General features: G+C 37.4%; 1 protein-coding gene across 1 annotated transcript in view; it reads left to right on the plus strand.

Moving 5' to 3' along the window:
• The window catches only part of COG5 (component of oligomeric golgi complex 5), a 284,211-nt gene that overhangs the window by 187,018 nt on the left and 76,530 nt on the right, over positions 1-20,663 (plus strand). Inside the window, exon 12 of the mRNA XM_029233621.1 lies at positions 15,873-16,077. Coding sequence (XP_029089454.1) covers positions 15,873-16,077 — 205 coding nt within the window. The remainder of the gene's footprint in view (positions 1-15,872; positions 16,078-20,663) is intronic.

Here is a 20,663-nt window from a genome sequence, read left to right on the forward strand (position 1 = left end):
GCAAAATAAAAGTATACAGAAACACCATTTCTCATCTATCAAACTAGCAAAAAAGTAAAAAAAGTTTGATAACACATGGCAAACTTATGAGAAAATAGTCACTCTAATGCAATGCTGATTAGCATACAAACCTTATAGAGGGGAGTTTCTAACAAAATTACCTAACAAAGTATATAAGTATCTAACAAAATTATGTAAGTAGTTGCTTTTTTACTCGGCAACTCTACTTCTAAGGATCTATTCCATAAATGCACTAGGAAAAGCATGAAGAGATATATTCACAAGGCTGTTCATTGCATCATTATTTGGAAAAAAACCTAAAAACAGCCCAAATGTTCATCACTAGGAGATTAGGTAAACAAACTATGGTGCATCCATAGAATGGAATGCCATGCAACTATAAAAAGGAATGAGAAAGAAAAAAGAAGGAATGAGGAATATCTTTTTATACTACTATGGAGCAATCTCCAAGTTATAGAGAAATATGTCTACAGTGTGCTAATAAGAAAGGGAGTGGTATAAGTAAATACACATTTTGGCCCATATATTTTTTTTTTTTTTGCGGTACGCGGGCCTCTCACTGTTGTGGCCTCTCCCGTTGTGGAGCACAGGCTCTGGACGTGCAGGCTCAGCAGGCACGGCTCACGGGCCCAGCCGCTCTGCGGCACATGGGATCTTCCTGGACTGGGGCACGAACCCACGTCCCCTGCATCGGCAGGCGGACCCCAACCACTGCACCACCAGGGAAGCCCTTGGCCCATATTTTTAAGAAATAGAAGGATAAACCATAAAATCCAGAACAAAATGGTTACCAGTAGTTGGGGGAGGGAGTGTGTGAAGAATACATAAGGAGAGGACAGGGATGGAACCTAGACTTCTGTGAGTATACTTTGTTGTGGAGATTTAGTTTTGAACTTATATAAATATTTTATATAGTTATAAAGCAAAATTAAAATGAAAGAAGAAATTACTAAAAATTAAAAGTAAAATATTAATGCAATAATGTGTCCAGTTGGTGGCATAACCACTCAGAGAGGCAGTCTTTCATTTGACTTTTTACTTTACTCATTTGACTACTTTACTTTCTTTTTTTTAAAACCTCTTTTTTAAATTGAAGTATATTTAAATTATAAGGTTGTGTTACTTTCAGGTCTACAGCAAAGTGATTCAGTTATATGTATATAACTGAATATATATATTCTTTTTCAGATTCTTTTCCATTATAGGTTATTACAAGGTATTGAATATTGTTCCCTGTGCTATACAGCAGTAGTAGGTCCTTGTTGTTTATCTATTTTATGACTACTTTACTTTTAAACACAGTAATTATTATTATTATTATTTTTTTTGTGGTATGCGGGTCTCTCACTGTTGTGGCCTCTCCTGTTGCGGAGCACAGACTCTGGACGCGCAGGCTCAGCGGCCATAGCTCACGGGCCCAGCTGCTCCACAGCATGTGAGATCTTCCCGGACCGGGGCACGAACCCGTGTCCCCTGCATCGGCAGGCAGACTCTCAACCAATGCGCCACCAGGGAAGCCCCACAGTAATGATTTTTTATAGCCCTATTGGGATATACTTATAGGATAACAAGAACTTCCCCCAAAACACATTACCTCTTTTCCATAACCATGTTATCGATAGTATTGTTATTGTTATATTCAGACAGTTGTTTGTGTGGTGTGGTGTAAATAAATAATTATGTTGGTATCAGACTGAGTCTGGATTTTCAGCATAGGTGAAACAACATATAAAAATGGGTGAGATCAACTGATAAGGTATTTTTTCTTTAAAAATATATTATTTGGTGATGAGTTGCGGCAGGGATAGGAGAGGATGAGGACGACAGCTGCTTCTTCTAGACTCTAGGGAATGCAGCTGGACCTGGATCCTAAGCAGACTATCCATATTGACCAGGCATGGAGGACAATGCCCGGTTGGAAGACCAAGTGGAGCACAGAAGGCTGGCCACCCTGTGCCTTTGGATTGGAGAATTTAACCCACTTACATGTAAGCTGTGTGGCTGATATGGTCTTGGTGCTCTGGCCAAGTATCAGGCCTGAGCCTCTGAGGTGGGAGAGCCAAGTTCAGGACATTGGACCACCAGAGACCTCCGGACGCCACGTATTATCAATCGGCGAGAGCTCTCCCAGAGATCTTCGTCTCAATGCTAAGACCCAGCTCCACCCAACGACAAGCAGGCTCCAGTGCTGGACACCCCATGCCAAACAATTAGCAAGACAGGAACACAACCCCACCCATTAGCCGAGACGCTGCCTAAAATCATACTAAGTTCACAGACACCCCAAAACACACCACCAGATGTGGTCCTGCCTACAGAAAGACAAGATCCAGCCTCATCCACCAGAACACAAGCACCAGTCCACTCTACCAGGAAACCTACACAACCCACTGAACCAACCTTACCCGCTGAGGGCAGACACCAAATACAGTAGGACCTATAAACCTGCAGCCTGCAAAAAGGAGACCCCAAACACAGTATGTTAAACAAAATGAGAAGACAGAGAAATACACAGCAGATGAAGGAGCAAAGTAAAAACCCACCAGACCAAACAAATGAAGAGGAAATAGGCACTCTACTTGAAAAAGAATTCAGACTAATGATAGACAAGATGATCCAAAATCTTGGAAATAGAATGGAGAAAATACAAGAAACATTTAACAAGGACCTAGAAGAACTAAAGAGCAAACAAACAATGATGAACAACACAGTAAATGAAATTAAAAATACTCAAGAAGGAATTAATAGCAGAATAACTGAGGCAGAAGAACGGATAAGTGACCTGGAAGGTAAAATAGTGGAAGTAACTACCACAGAGCGCAGTAAACGAGAAAGAATGAAAAGAATTGAGGACAGTCTCAGAGACCTCTGGGACAACATTAAACGCACCAACATTTGAATTATAGGGGTCCCAGAGAAGAAGAGAAAAAGAAAGGGACTGAGAAAATATTTGAAGAGATTATATTTGAAAAATTCCCTAATATGGGAAAGGAAATAGTTAATCAAGTCCAGGAAGCACAGAGAGTCCCATACAGACTAAATCCAAGGATAAACACTCCAAGACACATATTAATCAAACTATCAAAAATTAAATACAAAGAAAACATATTAAAAGCAGCAAGGGAAAAGCAACAAATAACATACAAGGGAATCCCCATAAGATTAACAGCTCATCTTTCAACAGAAACTTGGCAAGCCAGAAGGGAGTGACAGGACATGTTTAAAGTGATGAAGGGAAAACCCTACAACCAAGATTACTCTCCCCAGCAAGGATCTCATTCAGATTTGATGGAGAAATTAAAACCTTTACAGACAAGCAAAAATGAAGAGAATTCAGCATCACCAAACGAGCTTTACAACAAATGCTAAAGGAACTTCTCTAGACAGGAAACACAAGACAAGGAAAAGACCTACAATAACAAACCCAAAACAATTAAGAAAATGGTAATAGGGACATACATAACGATTATTACCTTAGATGTAAATGGATTAAATATGCTCCAAGCAAAAGGCATAGACTGGCTGAATGGATGCAAAACAAGACCCATATATATGCTGTCTACAAGAGACCCACTTCAGACCTAGGGACATGTGCAGACTGAAAGTGAGGTGTTGGAACAAGATACTCCATGCAAATGAAAAAAGAAAGCTGGAGTAGCAGTTCTCATATCAGACAAAATAGACTTTAAAATAAAGACTATTGGGCTTCCCTGGTGGCGCAGTGGTTGAGAGTCTGCCTGCCGATGCAGGGGACACGGGTTCGTGCCCCATCCGGGAAGATCCCACATGCCGCGGAGTGGCTGGGCCCGTGAGCCATGGCCGCTGAGCCTGCGCGTCCGGAGCCTGTGCTCCGCAATGGGAGAGGCCACAGCGGTGAGAGGCCCGCGTACCACAAAAAAAATAAAAATAAAAAAAAATAAAAGACTATTACAAGAGATAAAGAAGGACACTACATAATGATCAAGGGATCAATCCAAGAAGAAGATATAACAATTGTAAATATTTATGCACCCAACATAGCACCTCAATACATAAGGCAAATGCTAACAACCATAAAAGTGGAAATTGACAGTAACACAGTAATAATAGGGGGCTTTAACACCCCACTTTCACCAATGGACAGATCATCCAAAAGGAAAATAAATAAGGCACACAAGCTTTAAATGTTACATTAAACAAGATGGACTTAATGGATATTTATAGGACATTCCATCGAAAAACAAAAGAATACACTTTCTTCTCAAGTGCTCATGGAACATTCTCCAGAATAGATCATATCTTAGGTAACAAATCAGGCCTTCGTAAATATAAGAAAATTGAAATCATATCAGGTATCTTTTCCAACCACAGTGCTATGAGAGTAGATATCAATTACAGGAAAAAAACTGTAAAAAATACAAACAAATGGAGGCTAAACAATACGCTACTAAATAACCAAGAGATCACTGAAGAAATCAAAGAGGAAATCAGAAAATACCTAGAAACAAGTGACAGTGAAAACACGGTGATCCAAAACCTATGGGATACAGCAAAAGCAGTTCTAAGAGGGAAGTTTATAGCAATACAATCCTACCTCAAGAAGCAAGAAACATCTCAAACAACTTAACTTTACACCTAAAGCAATTAGAGAAAGAACAACCACCAAAAATCCCCCCAAAGTTAGCAGAAGGAAAGAAGTCATAAACACCAGATCAGAAATAAATGAAAAAGAAATGAAGGAAACAATAACAAAGATCAATAAAACTAAAAGCTGGTTCTTTGAGAAGATAAACAAAATTTGATAAACCGTTAGGTAGACTCATCAAGAAAAATAGGGAAAAGACTCAAATCACCAGAATTAGAAATGAAAAAGGAGGAGTAACAGCTGACACTGCAGAAATACAAAGGCTCATGAGAGATCACTGCAAGCACCTATATGCCAGTAAAATGGACAACCTGGAAGAAATGGACAAATTTTAGAAAAGCACAACCTTCTGAGACTGAACCAGGAAGAAATAGAAAATATAAAGAGACCAGTCACAAGCACTGAAATTGAAACTGTGATTAAAAATCTTCCAACAAACAAAAGCCCAGGACCAGATGGCTTCACAGGCGAATCTGTCAAACATTTAGAGAAGAGTTAACACCTATCCTTCTCAAACTCTTCCAAAATATAGCAGAGGGAGGAACACTCCCAAACTCATCCTACGAGGCCACCATCACCCTGATACCAAAACCAGACAAAGATGTCACAAAAAAGAAAACTACAGGCTAATATCACTGATGAACATAGATGCAAAAATCCTCAACAAAATACTAGCAAACAGAATCCAACAGCACATTAAAAGGATCATGTACAATGATCAAGTGGGGTTTATCCCAGGAATGCAAGGATTCTTCAATATATGCACATCAATCAATGTGATATACCATATTAACAGATTGAATGAGAAAAACCATATGATCATCTCAGTAGGTGCAGAAAAAGCTTTTGACAAAATTCAACACTGATTGATGATAAAAAAAAACCCTCCAGAAAGTAGGCATAGAGGGAACTTGCCTCAACATAATAAAGGCCATATATGACAAACCCACAGCCAACATCGTTCTCAATGGTGAAAAACTGAAGCCACTTCCACTAAGATCAGGAACAAGACAAGGTTGCCCACTCTCACCACTGTTATTCAACATAGTTTTGGAAGTTTTAGCCACAGCAATCAGAGAAGAAAAAGAAATAAAAGGAATCCAAATTGGAAAAGGAGAAGTAAAACTGTCAGTGTTTGCAGATGACATGATACTATACATATAGAATCCTAAAGATGCTACCAGAAAACTAGTAGGACTAATCAATGAATTTGGTAAAGTAGCAGGATACAAAATTAATGCACAGAAATCTCTTGCATTCCTATACACTAGTAAAGAAAAATCTGAAAGAGAAATTAAGGAAACACTCCCATTTACCATTGCAACACAAAGAATAAAATACCTATGAATAAACCTACCTAGGGAGACAAAAGACCTGTATGCAGAAAACTATAAGACCCTGATGAAAGAAATTAAAGATGATACAAACGCATGGAGAGATATACCATGTTCTTGGATTGAAAGAATCAACATTGTGAAAATGACTATACTACCCAAAGTAATCTACAGATTCAGTGCAATCTCTATCAAACTACTGATGGCATTTTTCACAGAACTAGAACAGAAAATTCAGAATTTGTATGGAAACACAAAAGACCCCGAATAGCCAAAGCAATCTTGAGAACGAAAAATGAGGCTGGAGGAATCAGGCTTCCTGATTTCAGCCTATACTACAAAGCTACAGTAATCAAGACAATATGGTACTGGCACAAAAACAAAAATATAGATCAACAGAAGAGGATAGAAAGCCCAGAGATAAACTCACGCACATATGGTCACCTTATATTTGATAAAGTAGGCAAGAATATACAGTGGAGAAAAGACAGCCTCTTCAATAAGTGGTGCTGTGAAAACTGGACAGCTATGTGTAAAGAATGAAATTAGAACACTCCTTAACAGCGTACACAAAAATAAAACTCAAAATGAATTAAAGACCTTATTGTAATGCCAGACACTATAAAACTCCTAGAGGAAAACGTAGGCAGAACACTCTGTGACATAAATCACAGCAAGATCCTTTTTGACCCACCTCCTAGAGAAATGGAAATGAAAACAAACAAATGGGACCTAACGAAATGTAAGAGCTTTTGCACAGCAAAGGAAACCATAAACAAGACGAAAAGACAACCCTCAGTATGGGAGAAAATAGTTGTAAATGAGGCAACTGGCAAAGGATTTCTCTGCAAAATATACAAGCAGCTCATGCAGCTCAATATCCAAAAAACAAACAATGCAATCAAAAATGGACAGAAGACCTAAATAGACATTTCTCCAGAGAAGATATACAGACTGCCAACAAACACATGAAAGGGTGCTCAACATCACTAATCATGAGAGAAATGCAAATCAAAACTACAATGAGGTATCACCTCACACCTGTCAGAATGGCCATCATCAAAAAATCTACAAACAATAAATGCTGGAGAGGGTGTGGAGAAAATGGAACCCTCTTGCCATTTTGGTAGGAATGTAAATTTACACAGCCACTATGGAGAACTGTATGGAGGTTCCTTAGAAACTAAAAACAACTGCTGTACGGCCCAGCAATCCCACTACTGGGCATATACCCTGAGAAAACCATAATTCCAAAAGAGTTATGTACCACAATGTTCATTGCAGCTCTATTTACAATAGCCAGGACATGGAAGCCACCAAAGTGTCCATCGACAGACGATTGTGTAAAGAAGATGTGGCACATATATACAATGGAATATTATTCAGCCATAAAAAGAAACGAAATTGAGTTTTTTGTAGTGAAGCGTATGGACCAAGAGTGTGTCATACAGAGTGAAGTAAGTCAGAAAGAGTAAAACCAATACCGTATGCTAACACATATATATGGAATCTAAAAAAAAAATGGTTCTGACGAACCTAGGGTCAGTACAGGAATAGAGACACAGACGTAGAGAATGGGCTTGGGGACACGGGGAGGGGGAAGGGTAAGCTGGGACAAAGTGAGAGAGTAGCACTGACATATATACACTACCAAACGTAAAATAGATAGCTAATGGGAAGCAGCTGCATAGCACAGGGAGATCAGCTCTGTGCTTTGTGACCACCTAGAGGGGTGGGATAGGGAGGGTGGGAGGGAGACACAAGCCGGAGGGGATATGGGGATATATGTGTATACGTATAGCTGATTCACTTTGTTATACAACAGAAACTAACACAACATTGTAAAGCAGTATACTCCAATAAAGATATTAAAATACATATATTTATTATTTGATTTGCATACATTTCATAGCTCTGTCTACTGAAAAGCCATAGAAATAGTGACCATTTCATTAGTACTGAACCCTTCTGACACCGATGCTGTGGTTTTAAAAGTTGATTTCCCATTAAAAGAAATTAAAGGTCCTTGGAGAAATGACTGATTTTCGGTCTGGGGCAAGAAATGTGCAGGATAATTTGTAACCCCATATACTAGAAAGCAAGGAAGATATGAAGACCAAGCCTATTAGGATTGAGTTAATAGGACTCAGGAAGCAATTTGAATGGATAATCTACCAGAGAAGGAATAAATTTAACATCAATAAGGATAACAATCACAAGTGATTTAAATCCATCATGTACATCTAAATCCATGAATTCATAATGATGTAAGTGAAGAAATACTTATTGCTTACCCTTGATGATACTACTCCTTACTTTGAAAAGTGGTAAATAAAGGGGAAAGAAAAACATTTTTCCTGCCTTTCCTACAAACGGTATCTCAGAGAAACTGAATAATTGATTTCATAAGTTTTTATTTATAAAAATATCACCTGTAATAAATGTACAGAGAATGTTACAGTATCTTCATTTTGCAGTCTCTTAGTAGATCTGGGCAATGATTATTAATAGACTGTTAATATAAAAAAGGTAAATGGTACACCAGTTCATATGCTACATATGCAGTAGGCTTACCGGAAATTATTGACCCTGGAATCAGATCAAATCTCTTATCTATTGCAGTGGTTTTCAACTTGGTTGCACATTAGAATCACTTGGAGTATGTTTAAAAATCTCAAAGCCTAGACTGCAATTACATTAAAGTCTCTGGGGTGAAACCGAAGCACCAGGATCTTTTTAAGCTTCCAAAGTTGTTTCAATATGCAGCCAAGGTTGAAATGTACTGTTTTAGATCCAGCTGATAATCTACAGTAAATACAGGGACCAGAGGGTGCAATCAGCAGAATCCACACTGTGGGAAGCTGTATAGGATATATGACCCAGTTTCTTAAATAAAGAATTAAAAGGAATAAAAGGAAAGAGAGGAACGATAGATGGGGCTTGATGATATATCAACTAATTATAATATATGGACTATTTATGGGTCCTAAATCATACAAACAAAAAACAAAAAATCACAGGTCTATCATGCATATGCGATCGCTGATTGTTAATTTTGTAAAGTGTGATAGGAGAACTATGGTTATTTTTTTTAAAATAGTCTTTACTATCAGAGATACATGCTGAAATATTTATGGATGACATGATGTTTGTAATTTGCTTCAAAATAGCTGGCAGTAGTGGAGGAGGATTGGGTAGGGTTATAGATAAAATAAGATCAAGTTGATAAGTTATGGATACGTAGAGGTTCTCTTCATATTATATGTTTGAATTCTATAGTAACAGTTTTTTTAAGTTTCAAGGAAAATATTTAAGGCAGAGGAAAGAAGTCAACAAAGAGTAAGAAAAACAAATCAGTAGAGTAGAAAACACCAGAGAGAATGGGATTATGGAGAGTTTCACAAAGGAGAGAGTCATCAACAGCGATCCACTGAGAGGAGATTAGAAAAGTACCCACTGTTTTTGGCAGTCAGAATGATACTGTAACTTTTCCCAAAACAGTTGCCATAGCACTGTGGCAGTTGGAAGTCTGGTTGCAGCCTGGAGGAGGCAAGGAGGTGTGTGTAGACTACACTTGCAAGGGGTGACAAGGCAGTGGCTACAAGTAAACTGTTAAAGGATCAAGGGGAAGCATTTGCCATGTTATTTGTATTTTTGTTTTTTTTAATACAATGAGAGCATGTTCGATCTTTTTTTTTAATTGATTGGAAGCTGAAAATACAGAAGAGAATAATAGTCTTGGAGGAGATGAAATGGGATGAGATTAAGCGTGGAAGTTGAAGAGTTAGTCTTGTATATAATGGACAGTTGTTCCTGTGAAGAAAGTTGACGACTAGAAACATTTATAGGGGAATCGAGGGTAAGAAGTTGAAGGTGACCTTTATTTTTGTTGTGACTGTTATTTTTATTGTGAGATAACGAGGGTGGTCATCTTCATATCATAAGTGCATTCAAGCTTAACTAGTTAAGAAGTTGGAGGAGAATGTGTATGCTTTATATTCCTGCTAAATGGAAAGGTTGTGGTATAGAATACCACCATAGCATACCCAGTTGGTATTGGATTCCATGACTTTGTGCTGCTGCTATTATGAAAAAACAAAACAAAAACAAAACCTAAGAAACTTCCTAGGGACCATAGCCAGTTATTTTCAGACAGTTATTCCATCCTAATTATGTGTGTGTGTATGTATAATTTGTGTATATAGTTTGCAAGTGGCTAATCTTAGGTTTTGTGTGTGTGTGTGTTTTAACTCAGATTCTTCATTCAAAGTTTAATGCTTTAGGCTTTGATCAGATTTTCCATTTAAAACTTGAATTTTAATATCTGTTCATCTTAAATGGGATTTCTTTGAGTTTTAAAAAGGTCTCTTTTCTATTCTGATTTTAGTTTTATTAAATCATAATTAAAAAATTAAATCAGAAGGCATATTAATCCTCAATAAAATTATTTACAGTCAGTTTTAGTTCATATAAATATTCATTTGCTTTTAACATATGTCTTGGACCATAGTAGATTTCTGGGACTCAATAGGAAAAGTTCTTTTTATGAGTAATAGGAAAAACTCATTAACTTGGGTACAACTGACTTACCCATATTTCACTCTGGTACTTTAATTTACTTCTGAACTATTTCTGTATAGTGTGTTTGGGCTGTTTTTTCAACAATATTTTAAACAGGTTTTTTTTAAATATGAAACTGTCTTAATTAGGAAGGAGTAATATAGTCTATAATATATCAGTATTTGAAAAGTAGCTGTTTATCAGACTGCTGTATGGCCCTCAATATTTGACTTTTATATAATTTTTGTTGATGTGAATAAAGTATGGTTCATTTTATTGGAGCAGCTAGATTCTAAGATGGTCCCCAGTGATCCCTGCCTCCTGGCATTTACACCCTTCTATAATCTCTTCCCCTTGAGTACAGGTACAACTTGCTTAGGTATACCTTCTATAGGTATAGAATATGCAAAGGGGATGTCCCTGTGTGATTAGGTAACATAAGATCATAACTTCCATGTTGCTAGCAAGCTCTCTCTATTTCCTTCATGGATTACAAACTTTGATGAGATCAGCAATATTGGGGAGGTCCACTTTGCGAGGAACTAAGATTGACCCCTTGCCAACAGCAAGCTAGGAACTGAGACCCTAAATCCAGTTCAGTTCATAGGGAACTGAATCCTGGCAACAACCACATGAGCTTGGCATCATATCCTTCCCCAGTTGAACCTTCAGATGAGACTCCAGTCATGGCTGGCAATTTGATTACAGCCTTGTTAGAGACCCTGAAGCAGAGGACCCAGTACCTCTGACCCACAGAAACTATGAAATAATAAATGAGTGTTTTTAAAAATAAACAGCTACATATGTGGCAAGTTCTTATGTAGCAATAGATATCTAATTCAATTATGAAGCAGATAATATTTTCCAAGACATACTAAACCCAGTATATTACTAGCCTCCTTTACTTTCATAGTGCTAGGTGATTTATGTGCAAGGCTGACAGTTTTTATTGGGAATTGAGCCAGTTAGGAAAGGAGTGAACTAGAAATGAGTAGCAATGTACTTAAAAAAGAGGGACTCAACCTAGGTGTGGAGGCTGACCCTCTCAGGCCAAGGTATCTAAAGAGCTTGGCAAGTTGCTAAAATAAGAGCAGCGGCCTCTACTGGGATAACCTACCTAAAGTCCTTTGCATTTGCTGTTTCTTCCATCTGAATCATTCTTTCCCCAGATATCCAGATGGATCATATCCTTGCTTCACTTAGAGAGGCCCTCCCTGTCTGCAGTAAATAGACTACGACTCCCTATCACTATCTGTTCTCTAACCTTGCTTTATTATTCTTTAAAGCACTTAACACTGCCTGACATTATGTTACATACTGATTTGTTTATTGTCTTCTCCTTCACTAGAATATAAACTCCTCATGGGTAGGAACTCTGCGTATTTTGTTCACTGCTGCATATGCAACATTTACAACAGTACTTGTCATATAGTAAATGTTCAGCAAATATGTTTTGAGTGGATAAATCTACTTTCCAGTTTTTTTTTTTTTTTTTTTGAGGTACGCAGGCCTCTCACTGTTGTGGCCTCTCCCGTTGCGGAGCACAGGGAGATTTCTTTTGCTGTACAGAAGCTTTTTTGTTTGATATAGTCCCACTTGTTTATTTTTCCTTTTGTTGCCTTTGCTTTTGGAGTCAAATTTGAAAGAAACTCACAATGAGATATGACTATATACCTGTTAGAATGGCAAAAATTAATGGCCACAGGTTGTGGCCCAGCCGCTCCGCGGCATGTGGGATCTTCCCGGACCAGGGCACGAACCCACATCCCCTGCATCGGCAGGTGGACTCTCAACCACTGCGCCACCAGGGAAGCCCTACCTTCCAGTTTTTACATTGACCAGAATTTGGTTGTCTGAAGGTTGGTGGGAGTTTTAAGGAGTGATGCCTATTCTTGGTCAGGACCCCGGTTAGTGGCTGAGAGATGAGGTATTCAGTCTTCACACAGGGAGATGCAGTGGCAGAAGCATATATACAGGCTGATATTTAGCACAGCTGCTCAAGACTAAGGCAAGAGCTGTGTGTGCTGCAACTCTGGGATTACGCAAACATCAGAGTTGAACCAGAGGGTCTGGGGGTAGTGAGGCAATTAAGTCTAGACTGTTAGAATCTGGAGAAGTGATTTAATTCCATACCTAGACCCCTCTTCATTCTTTTTTCAGTTCATTTGTTCATGCAATAATTCAGTGCCTGGTGTTACTCTAGGTAAAGGAAATACAGAGACAAGTCAAGTAATATCCCTGTTTTCATTAAAGTTGCATTCTAAAGGAGGAACATGGTCAACACAAACTAATAAATAATTTCTTATAGTGTTCATTGCTATGGAGAAATCATCATAAAAGAAGGTACTGGAATAAAGATGAATTTCATCTTCATGTTAGTGCTGTGTTGGAATCACTAGTTATTACTCAAAAAGAAGAGTTGCTCACACAGGGCATGCTCTGAGTAATGAATTACTAAGTAACTGGGAATTAGTAACTGTCATTTTCTATCTATAAATGATTTCTTAGATTATTAAGATGTGCAGTGTGTGTTCTACATTTATCAAAAAAATAATTGATTATAATCAGTTTTATAGGTAATTGATATGAATACTTGATAACCACTTATAGAAGAAAGTAAGGTAGAATTTAGCTTTGGGATTTACCACAATATATATTTGTAAGCTTTAAATATGTTTGACTTAAGTATCTTAGAATTGATTAGTGAGTCACATTTACTGAGACAGTACAGTCAAAGTTCAGCTCTCTGAAACCCTCAGCAGTGATTTGTTCTATACAGATAAGATTTCTGTGAAAGTGAAAGTGAGTATACTGTCCTTTAAAAAGCAAAACTTAGTTTATCATTAAGAAATATTTATTTAATTTCTGCTATTTCAGGCACTGTGTTAAGTACCAAATATGCATTGAAGAAAACAAGTATTGTCCTTGTCCTCATGGAGTTTACGGTCAAGTAGGGGAAACATACTTTAAACAAGTAAAATTAGAAATTGTGGTAGATGCAAAGAAGACAAAGAACAGATTGTTATGAGAATATAACAAAAGGAATATGATTTAGATTAGAGGAGTTCAAGAACCGTGAAGGATGTGAGATTTTTAACCCCACTTAAAAAGGCTAGCCTGCCAAAGTGTTCTGAATATTGTCAGAAGACATGAGACTCCTGGGTCAGAGCAGAACTTTATTACTCACAGCATAGCAAGCCACGTGAGCATGGGCATATTTGTATGTTGGTTCCCCGTGCCTCCAGGCCTCCTGGGGAGACACAGTTTGGGCCCATGTGAATGGTACGTATGCTGTGAGTTTGTGTCACAGGTGAGAACTTTAAGCTTGGACAATCTACAGCTTTTGCCATAAGCAGTAAGCAAGCCTGCTCTCTGTGTGCAGGGCAAAGTTACCTCATGTTTCAAGGTTGCTTGCTACAAATGCAAACCTGATAAATGCCCTGGATGAAGAGCAACCAGGGCCTCGCATTGACATAACTTGCAAGAATGTGTGGGGACACTCAGGCCATGGTGAATGGCCTCTTCATCAGCAAGGAGAGATTTCACAGAAGTCCTCTCCAAGATTTTTTTTTTAAACAGCTTTACTAGAGTATAATTGGTATACAGTAAACTGAACATAAAGTGTACAGTTTGGTAAGTTTTGACATATATGCACACCCATGAAAGCATCACGAGTCAAGATCAGTGAATGTATTTCTCACCCGCAAAAGTTTCCATGTACCCCTTTGTAATTCCTCTCCCCGCCATCTCCTTTCTTCTTCCCCAGGCAAATTCTGACCAGGTTTTGTCACTCTCTATTGGTTTACCTTTCCTAGAGCTGTGTACAGATTGAATGATACAGCATGTATTGTGTATTCTTATTTGTCTTTCATGCAGCATGATTGTTTTTAGATTCATCCATATTGTATTATGTATTTACTTCTGGATAGTATTCCATTGTGCAGATATACTATAGTTTGTGTATGCATTCACTTGTTGATGGACATTTGGGTTGTTTCCAGTTTGGGGCTATTACAAATAAAGGTGCTTTGAATGTTCATATAGAAGTCTGTATATGGACATATACTTTTTTTTCTGTTGGATAAACATGTAGAAGAGGAATAGTTTGACCATGTGGTGGGTATATCTTTAACAGTTTAAGAAAATGCTAGGCTGTTTTGCAGAATGATAATACAGTTTTTCCATTCTGCCAAGAGTTTCAGTTCCTCTATCCTCACCATTTGATTTTTTTTAAATTTTTGCCATTCTAACAGGTATATAGTCATATCTCATTGTGATTTTCTTTCGAATTTGACTCCAAAAGCAAAGGCAACAAAAGGAAAAATAAACAAGTGGGACTATATCAAACAAAAAAGCTTCTGTACAGCAAAAGAAATCATCAACAAAATGAAAGGGCAGCCTACTGAATGGGAAAAAATATTTGCAAATCATATACCTGATTTGCAGGTATATGGGTTTATATCTAATATATACATAGAACCCATACAACTCATAGCAAAACATCAAATTATCCCATTAAAAAATGGGCAAAGGATCTGAGTAGACATTTTTCCAAAGACAACAGATAGATGGCTAACAGGTACGTGAAAAGATGCTCAGCATCACTAATCATCAGCAAAATGGAAATCAAAACCACAATGAGGTATAATCTCAAACCTGTTAGAATGGCTAGTATCAAAAAGACAAGAAATAACAAGTGTTGATGAGGTTGTGGAGAAAAGGCTGGGAATGTAAATTGACGCAGCTGCGAGGAAAGAGTATGGAGGTTCCTCCAAAAAAATTAAAAACAGAAATGATCCAGCAATTCCACTTCCAGGTATTTATCCAGGATTTTAAAAATATTTCTGTTACTGATTTCTAATCTAAAACTGTTTTGGTTTTTATACTTTGTATGACTTGGAACCTTTTAAATTTATTTAGACTGTTTCTATCAGAAATCGTTGATCTTGGTAAATGTTTCATGTGTACTTGAAAATAATGGCTACTTTGCTGTTTTGGATAAAGTATTCTATAGATGTCAATTACTGATTTTCTGTGTACTTGTTTTATCATTTACTGAGAGAAAGAAACTCTTCAACTGTAATTCTTGATTTGTCTATTTCCTTATAGATTAAGTTTCAAAATATATGGTCCACATATCACGTGCAGTAAGTAGTCTGGGAGGAAAATTACTGTTACTGGCATTATTTTGAAAGACCTTATTAGAACACATCTTTGGTTTGTCCTATAGTATAGGCTATTTCTGGCACCATCTTCACATACAAAAGAAATTTTTATTTGCTACATTTTATTTTTTATCATTTATCTAATCATTGTATTGTTTTGCTTGGCAGCTTCTATGTTTTTGAAACAGGCATTTGAAGGAGAATACCCTAAATTATTGCGTCTTTATAATGACTTATGGAAGCGTCTTCAACAATACAGCCAAAGTATTCAAGGAAATTTTAATTCCAGTGGAACTGCAGACCTCTATGCTGACTTACAACACATGGAAGATGATACACAAGACATATTCATACCAAAGAAGCCAGATTATGAGTATGTTTGTTTAATCAAACCTGTTTGTTGGCCTGTTAAGGATTTTGTCTTTTATTTTTATTATAAGTTAGAAAATGGGAAAACGCTAATCTTTGTGAATACTTGTAATGATTACTATTCACTTATTTACTTTAAAAGACTTCACAACACTTTTAACTGAAGAAGTCGAAATTTATCCTTAGTTGAGCAGCCTGGTTCCTGATTAAGATTCATTTTAAAGTATATCACCAATTAAGGTGAATAGAAGCTAAGAGATGAGCATATGTGGTCATTATCGTTTAATTGATATTATAAGATAACCTGTAATTACATCAGACAGCATCATCATTGATGGACCACTGGCATAAATGTGATATAAAAGGAAATGGTGTGTTCAGGAACTATAGCGGAAATAAATCTTATGCTGGGATAGATTCTCCATCTGGTGGGAAAAACCTAAGTACAGTCAAAATTAAACCTGAAAATCTCTTAGATTATTCATGAAGTACAGTATATGTAGCCATATTTATAAGCCACATCAGAAAAATAATACCACCTCAATAAGCTTAAACCAGCCAGCTTTCCTCCTAAATTGAAAAAGAGTATTGTTTTCAGATTTCTCTTTGAGCACCAAATCAATTGATTGGCTTGCACACCATCTTTAAACACTAGAATCATTTATTGTGATGAGACTGACTCAAGTAACAGTAGATTCTGATCACTGACCTTGTAAGAAAAAGGTTAGATTTATGAGTGCTATTTTAATGTTTATCTTAAAAAATTTTTATTCTGAATACTTATAGCTGAATTGTATCCACTGTAGTAAGAAGTTCTGACTGGTAAAATACAGGACGTAGAAGTTTTGACTGGGAAAACAAGTGGCGTAAAGGTAGGCTGGTATGATAGAAGGAGACGCTGTTGTTCTCTTCAGTTACTCTTTGATGCTAAACATGGAGATTAGGTGAGGACTAATGGAAATAGGGGACAAGAAGACTGAAAAGTTATCTGTTGATCTTGAAAAATCTTGTAATGTATTAAGGTTTTTTTAAGTATACAAAATAGCATACATAGTATCATTGTATTTCTGGTTTAGTTTTATTTTTAAATTCATATGTTGGCACTGAAAAGCTCTGGAAAATATACATAGCACAAGGTAATAGTGTTTTATGTCCAAGAGGTAGAGTTTTTATTCTGTATTTTCTGCTTTTACTTAAAATGAGCATATGTTACTCGTGGGGATAGAGGAAAGGCAGTAAATGCAATGTAGAAAAAAAAATCAGAATGAAAAAAAACCACTGTGTTTTGGGGCATCCTCTTCACCTTTTGGAGACTGACTTCAGTGAGGTGGGGAAGAAGACTTATGACCTGTATTCTTCTAAGAAACCAAAAAATAATGACGATATAATAAGGAAACAATGACAATATGATTTATATTTTCTTTTGAGAAGTGAGGCAAGAAACAAACATAAATTTGACCATGGTAGCTGAGCCAAAGGAAAGTTTTTTGTTGTTGTTTTTAATGATAGAGGGAAAGCTGAGAGTTTTTATAGATAGAAGTAGCCATTGGAGAGAGAAAGTGAAGAAAAGAGATAATGAATGGAACGAGACCTTAGAATAATCTGAATAGAATCAAGGCACAAATAACCAGGTTAACGTTTTTCATCATTGAGTATTTATGCTGAATTTTTGAAAGCTGTTCTTACTATGAAGAAAATAAAACAAGATAATGTGACAGTGTTTTATATAGGGTGGTCAGAGAAGACCTCTATGAAAAGGTAACATTTGACCCAAGATCGAGATAATGTGAAGAAATCAACTGTGGAAGATTCGGAGTAAGATTTTTGCAGGTAGAGAGAAGAGCAGATTTAGAGCCTGAGAAAATTAAGATGGGGAGGTTGAGGAATAGAAAGCTGAACACAATGAATGAGGGAGAGTGGGGGATAAAAAATTGGGTCGGCGAGGAGGGGAAACGTAAGGTCATGTAGGGCTTTATTCACCATGATATGGGGTTTAGAGTTTATTCAAAACACTGGAAACCTTTGCTTTTAAACAGAGGAATGAGATGAACTGATAAACATTTAAAAATTAGCATGCCGGCTTCTTTGTGGACAACTGAGGAGGAGTGTCACCACAGGGAAAGAGAAGCTGTTTTGTTTATCCAGACAAGAAATGATAATGGCTTGAAGTAGGATGAGTGGATGAGATGGTGAGAACTGGTCGAATTGATTCGAGATATAGCTTAGAGGGCAAGCCAGTAGAACTTGCTGGTAGATCACATTTGAGAGGAAAAGAAGAATCAAGGATATGTGTGGACAAGTTGGGAGAAGCCTAATGATTGGAAGACATTGTTTCATCGAGTAGTGGGTTTTTGTTTTGTTTCTTTTTTGTTTCTTTGTGGGTTTTTTTTTGTCTTTTGGCCATGCTACACGGCTTGTGGGATTTTAGTTCCCTGACCAGGGATCGAACCCAGGCCCTCCACGTTGAGAGCATGGAGTCCTGACCACTGTACTGCCAGGGAATTCCCCATCGAGTAGTGTTAAGGTTTTTCTTTTGAAACTGTTGAATCAAAGATGCAAATTGTGTTGTTGAAAAGGTAGTTGAATGTAAATCAGGGCTAGAAATACATATTTGAGAGTCATCACTATGCAGATCTTTAAAAATCATGGGACTGGAGGAGATTCCATAGGGAAGATATATATAAAGAGAAAAGGGAACTTTGGCCCAAAATATGCACTCCAAAATTTATAGATTGTGCAGAGGAGTGGCAGCCTGCAAGACTAAGAGGAAAAAAAATGGTGAGATAGGAGGAAAACTGAAACTTATGTGGAACCCCAAAGAGTGAGTTCATTTCAGTCAGAAGAGGAATGGTTAACTGTGTCACATGCTGTTGAAAAGCTGAAGAAGCTTAGGACTGAGAAGTGACCTCTAGATATAGCAAAATAAGGTTGTTCAAGGCCTAGGTGTGGAATGGTGGATACAAAGCATTATTAGAATTGATGAAAGACAGAATGGGAGGGGATTGACTTCTGGGATGACAGCCGTCCCCACTCCGCTGACCCACCCCACAGTGAATCTGGTGAAAACTATTAAAAACCAAACAATTTAACGTGTCTGGAAATGGTTTTAAAAGCAAACAGCAAATGAAAAATCATCGACTCAAGAAAGTCTATGAAAATTCAGTAGAAAGAATTCCATAAGAGCCTGTGATATTAGAACCAAGACTGTTGTTCCTCCCTCCCTCTTCCCAGCTCATCAAGGCATAGGCTCCACTCAGGACTGTGACAGCCAAGAACAAAGGGCTCCCTCCCCCACCACTCCTAACTGGAGGGCTTTCTTCCTAAGAAGAGCAGAACCGCAGCATTTCTCATCCTGCCCTCAGCTGCCAGTTAGCAGAAGCCTCAGACAGATGAGATCAATAGGTGGGTGCTTCCTTATTGTGCACAACACCCATCTGTTATGTATATGTTATCACAATAAAAACAAAACATATTAAGCAAATTAAAAAAAAAAATTTTAATGTGTTCACACACAAATTTGTAATGAATGTTTATAGCAGCATTCATAATCACCAAAAGATAGAAACACCCAAAATGTCCATCAGCAGACAGATGGGTAACCACATGTGATATATCCACACATGAATGAAGGAATGAAGAACTGACACATGTTACAACATGACTGAACCTTGAAAAAATTAATGCTAAGTGAAAAAAGCCAGATATAAAGCCCATATGCTGTATGATCCTATTCCTATGAAAGTTAAGAATAGGGAAATCTATAGAGATATAAAGCATATTAGTGGTTGCTTAGGGCTGGGGATGGGGTGGGGGGGGTAAAAGATTAAAGCTAAAGGCTATGAGGTTTCTTTTGAAGGTGATAAAAATGTTCTGGGATTGAGCATGGTGATGGTTGCACATCACCATGAATATACTGAATATATATTGAATATACTGAAAGCGATTGAATTATACACTTTAAATGGTTGAATTGAATGTAAATTAAATCTTGATAAAGAAGTTTTAAAAAAGAGAGAACGGGAAAGAAGGAGGTAGGTAATTCTTCTGAGAGGTTTTGATATGAACAAAGGAATAAAGCTACTTTTTCTTTGGGATAAGAGGAAAATCGCTGAGGGTAGGTGAAGTTACAAAGGAAAAAATAAGCTAGTAAGATCATTGCCACTGGTTTTGGTCTTAGTGTAAAGTTGAGGCAGATGGTCAGCTGTGGAGAGTAAAGGGCTGCAGAAGTAGAATTTTAATACCTGGAGCTTCAGGTCTCTTGAAATTAAGAGGTTTGCATAAACATTTAATAGAAACAATTTACTCTTTCTCTGCAATACGTGGAACGCTTAGCAGCAGATACAGAGACCATCTAACTGAGATTTTCTTCGTAAGAGCTTTGAAAGGAAGGTAAATTAGAAAAATCAAGATGCTAATGAGAGCACCTTGAAACGGTGGAGGATGAGCGTAGGGTTTCGTAGCACTGATCACTGTAAGGTCAAAGAGCAAGTTCTTTTGAGTAAAATCTAGCACTTTTATTGATATACAAAGCCCAGCATGATTTGTTCTGTCTGTTTTCTCTTAGACCTCATCTTGTACTGTTCTCCTGTC

This window comes from Monodon monoceros, unplaced genomic scaffold, assembly GCF_005190385.1.
Source record: "Monodon monoceros isolate NGI ecotype Baffin Bay Population unplaced genomic scaffold, NGI_Narwhal_1 Super_Scaffold_2, whole genome shotgun sequence".
NCBI lineage: Eukaryota > Metazoa > Chordata > Mammalia > Artiodactyla > Monodontidae > Monodon > Monodon monoceros.